This window comes from Salmo salar, chromosome ssa12 (genome assembly GCF_905237065.1).
Source record: "Salmo salar chromosome ssa12, Ssal_v3.1, whole genome shotgun sequence".
NCBI lineage: Eukaryota > Metazoa > Chordata > Actinopteri > Salmoniformes > Salmonidae > Salmo > Salmo salar.
In genome coordinates, this window is record NC_059453.1 from 63,648,735 (window position 1) to 63,664,049 (window position 15,315).

Below are 15,315 nucleotides of genomic sequence, written 5' to 3' on the forward strand. Positions count from 1 at the left end.
AGGTCAGTATAGGTGTATCAAAGCGGGGACCGAGAGACTGAAAAACAGCTTCTATCTCAAGGCCACCAGACTGTTAAACAGCCACTTTAATAATGGAAAAATGTATGTAATCAATTTATCACTAGCCACTTTATATTATATAATGTTTACTTACCCTACATTACTCATCTCATATGTATATACTGTACACTATACCATCTACTGTATCTTGCCATCTTGATGTAATTAAATGTATCACTAGCCACTTTAAACAATGCCACTTTATATAATGTTTTCATACCCTACATTACTCATCTCATATGTATATACACTGTACCCTTTACCATCTACTGCATCTTGCCTATGCCGTTCGGCCATCACTCATTTATACATTTTTATGTACATATTCATATTCATTCCTTTACACTTGTGTGTATAAGGTAGATGTTGTGAAATTGATAGGTTAAATTACTTGTTAGATATTACTGCATGGTCGGAACTAGAAGCACAAGCATTTCGCTACACGTGCATTAACACCTGCTAACCATGTGTATGTGACAAATAAATTTGATTTGAAGTTTGTCAGAATTTGTGGGTTTTTGTTTGTCCACCCGCCTCTTGAGGATTAACCACAAGTTCTCAATGGGATTAAGTTCTGGGGAGTTTCCTGGCCATGGACCCAAAATATCGATGTTTTGTTCCCCGAGCCACTTAGTTATCCCTTTTGCCTTATGGCAAGGTGCTCCATCATGCTGGAAAAGGCATTGCTCGTCACCAAACTTTTCCTGGATGGTTGGGAGAAGTTGCTCTCGGAGGATGTGTTGGTACCATTCTTTATTCACGGCTGTGTTCTTAGGCAATATTGTGAGTGAGCCCACTCCCTTGGCTGAGAAGCAACCCCACACATGAATGGTATCAGGATGCTTTACTGTTGGCATGACACAGGACTGATGGTAGCGCTCACCTTGTCTTCTCCGGACAAGCTTTTTTCCGGATGCCCCAAACAATCGGAAAGGGGATTCGTCAGAGAAAATGACTTTACCCCAGTCCTCAGCAGTCCATTCCGTGTACCTTTTGCAGAATATCAGTCTGTCCCTGATGTTGTTCCTGGAGAGAAGTGGCTTCTTTGCTGCCCTTCTTGACACCATGCCATCCTCAAAAAGTATTTGCCTCACTGTGCGTGCAGATGCACTCACACCTGATCCCGCAGCTGAACCAACTTTAGGAGACAGTCCTGGCGCTTGCTGGACTTTCTTGGGCGCCCTGAAGCCTTCTTCACAACAATTGAACCGCTCTCCTTGAAGTTCTTGATGATCCGATAAATGGTTGATTTAGGTGCAATCTTACTGGCAGCTATATCCTTGCCTGTGACGCCCTTTTTGTGCAAAGCAATGATGACGGCACGCGTTTCCTAGCAGGTAACCATGGTTGACAAAGGAAGAACAATGCCTCCTATTGAAGCTTCCAGTCTGTTATTCAAACTCAATCAGCATGACAGAGTGATCTCCAGCCTTGTCTCCGTCAACACTCACACCTTTGTTAACGAGAGAATCACTGACATGATGTCAGCTGGTCCTTTTGTGGCAGGGCTGAAATGCAGTGGAAATGTTTTGGGGGGGATTCAGTTCATTTGCATGGCAAAGAGGGACTTTGCAATTAATTGTAATTCATCTGATCACTCTTCATAACATTCTAGAGTATATGCCAATTGCCATCATACAAACTGAGGCAGCAGACTTTATGAAAATGTATATGTCATTCTCAAAACTTTTGGCCACGACTGTACATACACAGCTGAAGTTGGAACTTTATATACACCTTAGCGAAATACAGATAAACTCAGTTTCACACAATTCCTGACATTTAATCCTAGTAAAAATTCCCTGCCTTAGGTCAGTTAGGATCACCAGTTTATTTTAAGAATGTGAAATGTCAGAATAATAGTAGAGAGAATGATTTATTTCAGCTTTTATTTCCTTCATCACATTCCCAGTGGGTCAGAAGTTTACATACACTCAATTAGTATTTGGTAGCGTTGCCTTTAACCTGTTAGGGCTAGGGGGCAGTATTTACACCGCCGGATAAAAAAACGTACCCGATTTAATCTGGTTACCACTCCTACCCAGTAACTAGAATATGCATATACTTATTACATATGGATAGAAAACAACCTAAAGTTTCTAAAACTGTTTGAATGGTGTCTGAGTATAACAGAACTCATTTGGCAGGCAAAAACCTGAGAAGGTTTCATGCAGGAAGTGGCCTGTCTGACAAGGTGTCGTTCTTCTTGTCTCTGTTTATTGAAGAGTGAGGATCTTAGCTGTCCCCTGACACTTCCTACGGCTGCCATAGGCTCTCAGAAGGCGGCAAAATGCAGAATCGTGGCTTTGCAGGCTCTGGCTGAAAAAAAGTAGCGCGTTTGGGTAGTGGCTGGTTACAGTACTGTGAGACTCAGGCTCGTGCCCGCGTCGACCGAAAGCTGTGTTTTCTTTCCTCTGTTTAGCTAAATGGACATTCCCGGTCGAAATATTATCGCTTTTTACGAGAAAAATGGCATAAAAATTGATTTTAAACAGCGGTTGACATGCTTCGAAGTACGGTAATGGAATATTTAGATTTTTTTTGTCACGAATTGCGCCATGCGCACGACCCTGATTTACCATTTCAGATAGTGTCTGGGACGCACGAACAAAACGCCGCTATTCGGATATAACGATGGATTATTTTGGACCAAACCAACATTTGTTATTGAAGTAGCAGTCCTGGGAGTGCATTCTGACGAAGAAAACAAAAGGTAATCAAACTTTTATAATAGTAAATCTGATATTGGTGAGTGCTAAACTTGCCGGGTGTCTAAATAGCTAGCCCGTGATGCCTGGGCTATGTACTTAGAATATTGCAAAATGTGCTTTCACCAAAAAGCTATTTTAAAATCGGACATATCGAGTGCATAGAGGAGTTCTGTATCTATAATTCTTAAAATAATTGTTACGCTTTTTGTGAATGTTTATCGTGAGTAATTTAGTAAATTGTTAGCTAATTCCCCGGAAGTTTGCTAGTTCTGAACGTCACATGCTAATGTAAAAAGCCGTTTTTTGATATAAATATGAACTTGATTGAACAAAACATGCATGTATTGTATAACATAATGTCCTAGGGTTGTCATCTGATGAAGATCATCAAAAGGTTAGTGCTGCATTTAGCTGTCTTCTGGGTTTTTGTGACATTATATGCTAGCTTGAAAAATGGGTGTCTGATTATTTCTGGCTTGGTACTCTGCTGACATAATCTAATGTTTTGCTTTCGTTGTAAAGCCTTTTTGAAATCGGACAGTGTGGTTAGATTAACGAGAGTCTTGTCTTTAAATAGCTGTAAAATAGTCATATGTTTGAGAAATTGAAGTAATAGCATTTCAAAGGTTTTGAAAATCGCGCCACAGGATTCAACTGGCTGTTACGTAGGTGGGACGAATTCGTCCCGCCTAGCCCAGAGAGGTTAAATTGTTTAACTTGGGTCAAACGTTTTGGGTAGCCTTCCACATGCTTCCCACAATAAATTGGGTGAATTTTGGCGCATTCCTCCTGACAGAGCTGGTGTAACGGAGTCAGGTTTGTAGGCCTCCTTGCTCGCACACACTTTTTCAGTTCTGCCAAAACATTTTCTATAGGATTGAGGTAAGGGCTTTGTGATGGCCACTCCAATACCTTGACTTTGTCCTTAAGCCATTTTGCCAAAACTTTGGAAGTATGCTTGGGGTCATTGTCCATTCGGAAGACCCATTTGGAACCAATCTTTAACTTTTTGGGGACAGGGGGCAGCATTCTGAATTTTGGATGAAAAGCATACCCAAAGTAAACTGCCTGCTACTCAGGCCCAGAAGATAGAAATCACTCTAAAGTTTCCAAAACTGTTAAAATAATGTCTGTGAGTATAACAGAACTGATATGGCAGGCGAAAACCTCAGGAAGATCCATCCAGGAGATGCTATTATTTTGAAATAGCTGTTTGTCCACTGAAAGCCTATCCACCATACAAAGACTTATGACGCAGTTCACGATCCCTATGGCTTCCACTACATGTGGCCAGTCTTTAGGCATTGTTTCAGGCTTTTACTCTGAAAAATGAGGGAGAAACACCACTTTCAAATGAGAAGAGTGGAAATTTCGAGACATGAGTTCTGTGCGTGACCGGGAGCGCGCCTTTCTTGCTTTCATTTTCTATTGACGAAGCTATAGTCCGGTTGAAATATGATCGATTATTTATGACAAAAACAACATGAGGATTGATTATAAACATCGTTTGACATGTTTCTACAAACTTTTATGGTACTTTTTAGATTCTCCGTCTGCCTGCTGTGACCGTGCTTTGTTCCAATGGATTACTGAACAAAACGCGCTAACAAAAGAGGTTTTTGGACAAAGTGACTTTATCGAGTAAAACAAACGTTTATTGTGCAACATGGAGTCTTGGGAGTGCAACCATATGAAGATCAAAGGTAATGAGAAGTAAAGATACAACTTATGACTTTTGTTACTCCTCTACTTGGCTGATTACTGTTTCTAATGATTTGTCTGCTGGGCGCTGTTCTCAGATAATTGCATGGTTTGCTTTCGCCGTAAAGCCTTTTTGAAATCTGACACAGCGGTTGGATTAACAAGAACTTTATCTTTAAGCTGATGTATAACACTTGTATCTTTTATGTATGTTTATTATGAGAACTTCTGTTTTGTGAGTTTCACGCTCTGCAATTTCACCGGATGTTGTTTGAGACAGTGGATTACTGAAGAGTAACTTTATCAAACAAAACAAACATTTATTGGGTAACTGGGACTCTTGTGAGTGCAACCATATGAAGATCATCAAAGGTAAGTGATTAATTGTATCGCTATTTCTGACTTTTGTTACTCCTCTACTTGGCTGGTTACTGTTTGTAAAGTGTTGTGTGCCGAGTGCTGTCCTCAGATAATCGCATGGTATTCTTTCGCCGTAAAGCCTTTTTGAAATCTGACACCTTGGCTGGATTAACAACAAGATAAGCTTTATTTTGATGTATTGCACTTGTGATTTTATGAAAGTTAAATATTTATAGTAATTTAATTTGGCGCTCTGCAATTTCACCAGATTTTGTCGAGGTGGGACGCTAGTGTCCCAGAAGAAGTTTTAACTTCCTGACTGATGTCTTGAGATGTTGCTTCAATATATCCACAATTTCCCTTCCTCACGATGCCATCTATTTTGTGAAGTGCACCAGTCCCTCCTGCAGCAAAGCACCCCCACAACATTTTTATTTCACCTTTATTTAACCAGGTAGGCAAGTTGAGAACAAGTTCTCATTTACAATTGTGACCTGGCCAAGATAAAGCAAGCAGTTCGACACATACAACAACACAGAGTTACACATGGAGTAAAACAAACATACAGTCAATAATACAGTAGAAAAATAAGTCTATATACAATGTGAGCAAATGAGGTGAGATAAGGGAGGTAAAGGCAAAAAAGGGCATGGTTGCAAAGTAAATACAATATAGCAACTAAAACACTGGGATAGTAGATTTGCAGTGGAAGAAAGTGCAAAGTAGAAATAATGGGGTGCAAAGGAGCAAAATAAATAAATAAATACAGTAGGGGAAGGAGGTAGTTGTATGGGCTAGATTATAGATGGGCTATGTACAGGTGCAGTGATCTGTGAGCTGCTCTGACAGCTTAAAGCTAGTGAGGGAGATAAGTGTTTCCAGTTTCAGAGATTTTTGTAGTTCGTTCCAGTCATTGGCAGCAGAGAACTGGAAGGAGCGACGGCCAAAGGAGGAATTGGCTTTGGGGGTGACCAGAGAGATATACACCTGCTGGAGCGCGTGCCACAGGTGGTGACCAGTCAGCGGAGATAAGGGGGGACTTTACCTAGCAGGGTCTTGTAGATGACCTGGAGCCAGTGGGTTTGGCGACGAGTATGAAGCGAGGGCCAGCCAACGAGAGCATACAGGTCGCAGTGGTGGGTAGTATATGGGGCTTTGGTGACAAAACTGATGGCACTGTGATAGACTGCATCCAGTTTGAGTAGGGTATTGGAGGCTATTTTGTAAATGACATCGCCGAAGTCGAGGATCGGAAGGATGGTCAGTTTTACGAGGGTATGTTTGGCAGCATGAGTGAAGGATGCTTTGTTGCGAAATAGGAAGCCAATTCGAGATTTCACTTTGGATTGGAGATGTTTGATGTGAGTCTGGAAGGAGAGCTTACAGTCTAACCAGACACCTAGGTATTTGTAGTTGTCCACATATTCTAAGTCAGAACCGTCCAGAGTAGTGATGCTGGACGGGCGGGCAGGTGCAGGCAGCGGTCGGTTGAAGAGCATGCATTTAGTTTTACTTGCATTTAAGAGCAGTTGGAGGCCACGGAAGGAGTGTTGTATGGCATTGAAGCTCGTCTGGAGGGTTGTTAACACAGTGTCCAAAGAAGGGCCAGAAGTATACAGAATGGTGTCGTCTGCATAGAGGTGGATCAGAGACTCACCAGCAGCAAGAACTACATCATTGATGTATACAGAGAAAAGAGTTGGCCCAAGAATTGAACCCTGTGGCACCCCCATAGAGACCACCAGAGGCCCGGACAACAGACCATCCGATTTGACACATTGAACTCTATCAGAGAAGTAGTTGGTGAACCAGGCAATCATTTGTGAAACCAAGGCTATTGAGTCTCCCGATGAGGATGTGGTGACTGACAGAGTCGAAAGCCTTGGCTAGGTCAATGAATACGGCAGCACAGTATTGTTTCTTATCGATGGCGGTTACGATATCGTTTAGGACCTTGAGCGTGGCTGAGGTGCACCCATGACCAGCTCTGAAACCAGATTGCATAGAGGAGAAGGTGCGGTGGGATTCGAAGTGGTCAGTAATCTGTTTGTTGACTTGGCTTTCGAAGACCTTAGAAAAGGCAGCGTAGGATAGATAAAGGTCTGTAGCAGTTTGGGTCAAGAGTGTCCCCTCCTTTGAAGAGGGGGATGACAGCAGCTGCTTACCAATCTTTTGGAATCTCAGACGATACAAAAGAGAGGTTGAACAGGCTAGTAATAGGGGTTGCAACAATTTCGGCAGATAATTTTAGAAAGAAAGGGTCCAGATTGTCTAGCCCGGCTGATTTGTAGGGGTCCAGATTTTGCAGCTCTTTCAGAACATCAGCTGACTGGACTTGGGAGAAGGAGAAATGGGGAAGGCTTGGGCGAGTAGCTGTGGGGGGTGCAGTGCTGTTGACCGCGGTAGGGGTAACCAGGTGGAAAGCATGGCCAGCCGTAGAAAAATGCTTATTGAAATTCTCAATTATAGTGGATTTATCAGAGGTGACCGAGTTTCCTATCCTCAGTGCAGTGGGCAGCTGGGAGGAGGTGTTATTATTCTCCATGGACTTTACAGTGTCCCAGAACTTTGAGTTTGTGTTGCAGGAAGCAAATTTCTGCTTGAAAAAGCTAGCCTTGGCTTTTCTAGCTGCCTGTGTATGTTGGTTTCTAACTTCCCTGAAAAGTTGCATATCACGGGGGTTGTTCGATGCTAATGCAGAACGTCACAAGATGTTTTTGTGTTGGTTAAGGGCAGTCAGGTCTGGAGAGAACCAAGGGCTATATCTGTTCCTGGTTCTAAATTTATTGAATGGGGCATGCTTATTTAAGATGGTGAGGAAGGCATTTAAAAAAAAATAACCAGGCATCCTCTACTGACGGGATGAGGTCAATATCCTTCCAGAATACCCAGAGCAGGTCGATTAGAAAGGCCTGCTCGCTGAAGTGTTTCAGGGAGCGTTTGACAGTGATGAGTGGAGGTCGTTTGACCACTGACCCATTACGGATGCAGGCAATGATCGCTGAGAGCTTGGTTGAAAACAGCAGAGGTGTATTTAGAGGGCAAGTTGGTTAGGATGATATCTATGAGGGTGCCCGTGTTTACGGCTTTGGGGTGGTACCTGGTAGGTTCATTGATCATTTGTGTGAGATTGAGGGCATCAAGCTTAGATTGTAGGATGGCTGGGGTGTTAAGCATGTCCCAGTTTAGGTCACCTAGCAGCACAATCTCTGAAGATTGATGGGGGGGGGGGGTCTATAGCAGGCGGCAACGGTGAGATGGATTTTTAAAAGTAGAAGTTCAAATTGTTTAGGTACAGATCTGGATAGTAGTACAGAACTCTGCAGGCTATTTCTGCAGTAGATTGCAACAACGGCCCCTTTTGGCCATTCTATCTTGTCTGAAATAGTTGTAGTTAGGGATGAAGGTTTCAGAGTACATGATTCTGCCACCCCTGTGCTTCACGGTTGGGATGGTGTTCTTCAGCTTGCAAGCATCCCCATTTTTCCTCCAAACATAACAATGGTCATTATGGCCAAAAGGTTCTATTTTTGTTTTATCAGACCAGAGGACATTTCTCCAAAAAGTCTGATCTTTGTCCCCATGTGCAGTTGCAAACCGTAGTCTGGCTTTTTTATGGCGGTTTTGGAGAAATGGCTTCTTCCTTGCTGAGTGGCCTTTCAGGTTAAGTCGATATAGGACTCGTTTTACTGTGGATATAGGTAATTCTGTACTTGTTTCCTCCAGCATCTTCACAAGGTCCTTTGCTGTTGTTCTGGGATTGATTTGCACTTTTCGCACCAAAGTACATTCATCTCTAGCAGACAGAACACATCTCCTCCCTGAGCGGTATGACGGCTGGTCCAAGGTGTTTATACTTGCGTACTATTGTTGGTACAGATGAACATGGTACCTTCAGGCGTTTGGAAATTGCTCCCAAGGATGAACCAGACTTGTGGAGGTCTACAAAAACAAAATCTGAGGTCTTGGCTGATTTCTTTTGATTTTCCCATGATGTCAAGCAAAGAGGCACTGAGTTTGAAGGTAGGCCTTGAAATACATCCACAGGTACACCTACAGTTGTGGTCCACAGGTACACCAACCGTCAGTCAAGGTGAGGTCCCCCGCCACTCAGCCTACTATCTCCCTCTCCACTTGGTCGGTCTTTTCAGACTTACTGGTAGTTTTTTGGTCTTAACATAAGACGCAGTTCTCAATTTTAGCATTTTTATCAGGAAAGAAATACTAAGGGTGATGTTTTAGTCACTCAAAAAGCTATTTTACATGGGAATCAGAATCACTGTTCAGGACCTTAACTTAAATCAGAATGTGGTGGTTCTAGAGTGTACAAGATAGAGATACCTGCCCATCAATCACACATTTACCCCCGTAATATCATTTGGCAAGATAACGTAAGCTAAAGGCTAACAACGATTAAAGTATGCTAGAAGAACAAGGGACACCTCCATGTCCTTTGGAGGCACTGTAGTCCAGGGGCAGTATTCATAATGCATCTCAGTAGGGTTGCTGATCTAGGATTAAAATCAGATTTTATTGGTCAAATACACATATTTAGCAGATATTGTGGATGTAGCAAAATGCTTGTTTACGTAATTTTATTCATAATGATCTTTATGGTAAAACTGATCCTAGATCAGCAGCACTCCTACTCTGAGATGCTTTGTGAATATGGGCTCAGGCCAAGTTCCTGGTTGTTGAGGAGCACCTCTTACCTGAACACTCTGCAACTGTGGGGACTGGATGACAGACGACTGGGCCGACTGGATCACCCCCTGCACCTGGAACTGACCCCCAGGTAGCTGGACCACAGTCACAGGAGAGCCCCCCAGAGACATCTGCAAAACACAGTCAGATTAGACGATGACACAGGAGTGAATATTCAATCCTGTACTGTCCCATCCTTTGGATTCGGTTCACTGTCCTATTAAAATCTGCTCAGCCAGGTAACGCAGATGCATTTCCACAACTACTAAGAGCTTTGAGGTGCGAGGCTCCCCTTCCCCTCTGTTTGTAGCACCGTAAAGCACACCTGTGCACATACTCTGTGTGACTATGTGAGAGCGAAGTCATTCTGCTTTCGCTGAGACAACCTTTAGGGTCTGATGCAACAACAAACACTAAAACAGCGGTGTCTGGGAATTGCCAGGGTCCTCACGATACTTAGCTGCCGATACAATATGTATTGCAATTCTATATGTATCCAGAGGTCACGTTAACGCAGAATCCTGCCTTAACGCAACAATGTTTTGTACAGTGGTTCCTCCTCTAAAAGTTGCATCATACTGCAGCACACCTTGTGGGCTGCTGCAGCATTCTGTGGCACAGTATATAATTGTCAGCCATTTTTCTGTTAGTGCTAGTTTGACCACCAGAGGGCATCTTTGAGAAGCATTTGATAGTCTTCCATATTGGCATTACCAGATAATTAAAAAAATTTTTGTAATAACATAGTATATGGGATTGATTAAGAAATTTGGCTTAATTAATATTATGGTGTTTCTATTCCGAGAGAAAAATACAAAAAAAATAAACCCTCAGGGTTTCCGTTAAGATGGAACATATGGCGCTGTACAACGTGACGATCAGTAGTAGGCTACAGCATAACAGGATTCTAAATTGTTTGCCTTCATTAGACAACTTGTTCCAATATCTGTAAATCTGTGATATTTATTCCTATAGTAATTTGTTATGGATCGATAACTAAAATCAACATCTGCATCTTGAGAGTATTTTTAGCATTATTTTATTAACGAAAGCATAAAGATGCTGATGAAATACAGTACAGTATATGCTTTTAAATTTGGATAATAAAGCATTTAAGATATGCCACCTGCATTTGTTTATTAGCCCAAATGTAAAAGCATATACTGTACTTCATCAGCATCTTTATGCTTTCGTTAATAAAATGCTAAAAATACTCTTTCAAAAATGCATATGTTGATTTAGTTATTATTGTAGGCAATGTTTACTTGTCAGACTGCACAATAGCCTAATAAACAAATGCAGGTGGCTTTTGTGCAGTCTGACAAGTAAAACATAGCCTACAATACATACTGTAATAAAAATGAGAAAGTGCCTAATTCCTTACATAAGGGAGAGCAGGCCATGTCTGTACTATTCCCTGATGGGGAGGAAGGAGTAGGCTGTCCTTGTAAATAAGAATTTGATCTTAACTGATTCCATGTGTTGTCTTCACTATTATTCTACAATGTAGAAAATAGTAAAAATAAAGAAAAATCCTGGAATGAGTAGGTATGTCCAAACTTCTGACTAGTACTTGCTTAATTAATATTATGGTGTTTATATTCGAAAAAAACGAAAAACCCTCTGGGTTTCCATTAGGATGGAACGGAAAATATGGCGCTGTACAACGTGACGGTCGGCAGTACAGTACTGGGCTATCTAGCTAAAGAAACCCTGTGTCGTGCGGGCAGGGCACGCGGGAGATGGGGGTTCAATTCCCTGATGGGAAGGAAGGAGTAGGCGGTCCTTGTAAGTAAGAATTTGTTCTTAACTGACTTTCCTTGTTAAATAGGTTACACTAAGAGCAAAACATTTCTGCACCCTAATTTTCTAATTCTAGTCTAACCAATACCCAAACAGAGATGAAAATAAAAAGTTCATTGATTTAGCAAGTCCAGTCCCCATGCTTGTCTCCGAGCAGCGCGAAACGGTGCCAAAATAGGTGTAGGCGTTTGCTTAAAATCCTATTGCTTCAAACTTCAATAGGCTCTAAATAAAAAGACCTACACCACTTTTAACAGCACATTACTCAACACTACCGAGACTCATTTTGCCTACAGTATATATAAATAATTTAAAAAAATTCAATGACGTGACTCTCCGCCAATAATTACATTTAGAGGATGGGGGATTCTAAATTAATATCTAAGGGGGATTTTCCATTAGGATCTGTGAGAATATCTAAGGGGCTTTTATATCATTCTAAATTAATTAATAAAATCGCTTTGTTTAAAAAGTAACGATATTTTGGGAGATTGTTTTCATTTAACCTTGATTGAGCGAGAAAAATGCAATTCTTGAACATGGGGTGAGACCACTAATTTGTAAATAAAGCCAGGTTGTCATTTAGAATGACTTATTCCTGGAGAAACCTAACTTGATTATTTAGCAGACATCACTTGCTATTATATTCAGTCAACACATAACTTAAGAATATAATTGAACATTTTAATTTCTCCATGCTTGTCGCAGAGCAGTGTGAAACGGTGCTGAAATAGACAACCACAGTGGGAAGGCATACACACAAAAAGGTTGGGGTTTTTTTAACGATATTTTTGAGATTATTTTGTTTTCCAAAAAACGACAGTGAGCGATTGTAATCTGAAAAGGCCAAAATACTATTTATAAAGGCCAAAATATAGCCCTGCTAATAGCCATAATGGCACTGTACGAAAGAGTATTTTCCAGTAAGCAACAAGTTGTTTACCTTCAGTGATATTTATTCCCATAGTAATTCGTTATGGATCCATAACTAAATCAAATATCAGCATTTTGAAACAGTATTTATATCATTATTTTATTAACGAAAGCATAAAGATGCTGATGAAGAAATACAGTACAGTATATGCTTTTACATTTGTATAATAAAGCATTTTGAAGATGAGCCACATGCATTTGTTTTGGGTTACTGTGCAGTCTGACAAGTAAACATAGCCTACAGTACATACGGTATTAAACATGGGAAAGTGCCTAACTCCTTACGTAAGGGAGAGCAGGCCATGTCCAGACTTTCTCGGTGACCTCAAGTACTCATTAACTCGGTCTTTAATGCTTTTTCGGGTTGCATCAGTCAAAAACAGAAACTTCTGAGACAGAGTATTAATGATGAACACCCGGAGGTTCACTGGTAAGCCACATTTGCCTCAGGAGCCATCCCAGTTTGTATTCTGTGCTCACTCGTGGTATCTCTTCGGTTACACATCCTTGGAATAGCAGAACAGCACAATGGTCCGGGCGGCCCTTGCTGTGCCTGTGGAGCAGTTGGTCAAGTGCTGTTGTCAGAAGAAGAATGGAAATGTAAACTGACGACCTGACGAACCCGCAACGTATGTTGACTGCCTGTCGGAGGTGGAGTTCCAGAGCTCACAGGTGTGCCTGGCATGGATTGTGACTCCATCTCGTTCCTCCCCCTTTTCAACACGTCATTCTCCACCTGACTCTCCGCCAATGCCGCCCGACTCTCCACAAACGAGGGAGGACCAGGCCATTATTTGATTTTTGATGGTAAGTTTGGCTATTTACAAAGCAAAAGGTACATCAAATATTGTAGCCTACACCTCACAACAGTAGCCGGGCTATAAAAAGTCTATTGTCCTGCTAATAGGAAACATTTGCATGATGGGCTACACCTGCTACAGTACACTTGTGAAAAACAAGTGTTTGAAAACCTGTTTTCAAAATGTCTCCAGTTGTCCATCACTACTGTAAATAACAAAGAATCTTGTTTACATTCTTTAACCACTGTCACAAATCATTTGTATCTACCTTTCCAGTTACTTTTAGAGTTTGGGATTCACAAAATGTCCGCTTTTCATTATTAGTTACATTGTTTTATGTAGGATGCTACATTTTTGACCAGTTGCAATTGGAAGTAAGCCCAATAGAAATTTAAAAAAAATCCTACTTCTATTAGGCTGTTAGGCCTTATAACTGGCTGAAGTATGCTAAGTTACTTTATATTGGTCTAGGCTCTGAAGAAAGACTCCAATTAAGCCCTCGTTGTTTGTAAAGTCAAATTAAAATGAAGACTTTTGAAATTAATTGCTCGACTGGTGTAGGTTCTCCTCCATCTGTTGGTGTGTAACAAGTTAGCTATATTTTCAGCACCCGCCACTGTTCACCTATTGATTGCGCTGCGGTTGCCACCAGTTGTTTTTTTAAACTGAACCTTTATTTAACTAGGCAAGTCATGTAAGAACATATTCTTATATACAATGAAGGCCTACCCCAGCCAAACCCGGATGACGCTGGGGCAATTGTGCACCGCCCGATGGCACTTCCAACCACAGTCGGATGTGATACAGCCTGTATTTGAACCTGGGACTGTAGTAATGCCTCTTGCACTAAAATGCAGTGCCTTACACCGCTGCACCCCTCAGGAGCCATGACCAATTTTTATACATATTTTTTTCAGAACATTAATCATGTGTAGGTAGATGTGGAAAAGTAGATACAAATGATTTGTTGCAAGTTGGAGGGGTTTCACACCTAGCGCAGCTAGACAACTCTTTAGTAAAGGTTGAATAGTCTATTGTTCAGCTAATAGTCCATCCTAGAAACGCTGTTAGAATTCACAGCCTGCTACGCTTGTGAAAAACTAATAATAATAACAACTTTTCCCCTTTCCACTTGTTAAATATTCCAATTTTAGCCACAATCGGCCCCAACGCCAATTAATACACTTGGGCACAGTCGATTGCGTGCTGGACTTCGGGCTAGAATGTTCGAAACCTGCTCCCTGCTTGTTTCGTCACATTATTATGCCGGTCCCTGAGCAAATAGCCTGGATTGTTACTCCCATCTCGTTCCTCGCCCTCTTCCACGCGTCATTCTCCGCCTGAGTGGCTCACTTGTGGGCGTGCTGGCAGGATTATGGCAGCACCTTCGGTTGTGCGTCAAGAATTCAGTATAGCAAGTTGGTATGAAGGTCTGGTTATTCACAGGCAAAAAGTAATATGCTCTAAACCGCTCTGGTGACAAACTTTGCTGCCCTGTTTTCAATCGTCCACAGATTAATGCAGATGAAGGGAGTTAAATATGCACAGGAAGTGTAGTGTACTGTTTTTTTCTGTATATATTAATTACAAATCAGCCTTTACTTAAATCATGTCTCTAGTCTATTGCATAGTTACAATGTGTAATCATTGATGTCCCAGGAGCAGTAAACACTATTGAAGTGTATATTTGTAATACATGCAGACACAGCATCATTCAAAGAATGGAGTTTGATACACCTGGTATTGGATATGACTGGAGAAAAAAATAAAAATAACTTGCTAAATAGCAATTTTCGTAAATTAACTTTCAAAAAAAAAAAAAAAAAGAACCACAATCTTGTCTCTACTTTAACTAACATCCCTCTCAATTTTGTGCTTCAGTTACACTTCTCCATTCTGGTGAAGATGAAAGATAAAATATTTGCTCAATCATATTTCATCATTCATGAAAGGGCATTGGCTCACCAAGCAGCACTCTGACTGACATGTACTTGCTTTCATATGTAAGCTAATTTTCTTGTGTGGCTGCTAGCCAAATAGCGTTGCATTTCTGTTGTCTGATGAAAACAAAGTTATTTTTGGACAAATGTGTTGCACTAATGTATTTTGTAGTGCTGACCCCATTTAGTCGACAGGCTGTTGGTCGACCGAGATTTCTTTAGGTCACGCAGTCGCAATGATTATTATTTTTATTATTGTAATCGAACAGCTAATTTGTCACATAATATGCATGCATCTCTCGC

The 15,315-nt window shown here is 41.3% G+C and overlaps 1 protein-coding gene across 4 annotated transcripts in view; it reads right to left on the bottom strand.

Moving 5' to 3' along the window:
- atf1 (activating transcription factor 1) overlaps positions 1 to 15,315 on the bottom strand; it is a 42,235-nt gene that overhangs the window by 20,095 nt on the left and 6,825 nt on the right. For all 4 annotated transcript variants that reach the window (XM_014132891.2, XM_014132889.2, XM_014132890.2 and 1 more), the window contains exon 3: positions 9,545 to 9,667. In XM_014132891.2, the coding sequence (XP_013988366.1) occupies positions 9,545 to 9,667 (123 nt within the window). The remainder of the gene's footprint in view (positions 1 to 9,544; positions 9,668 to 15,315) is intronic.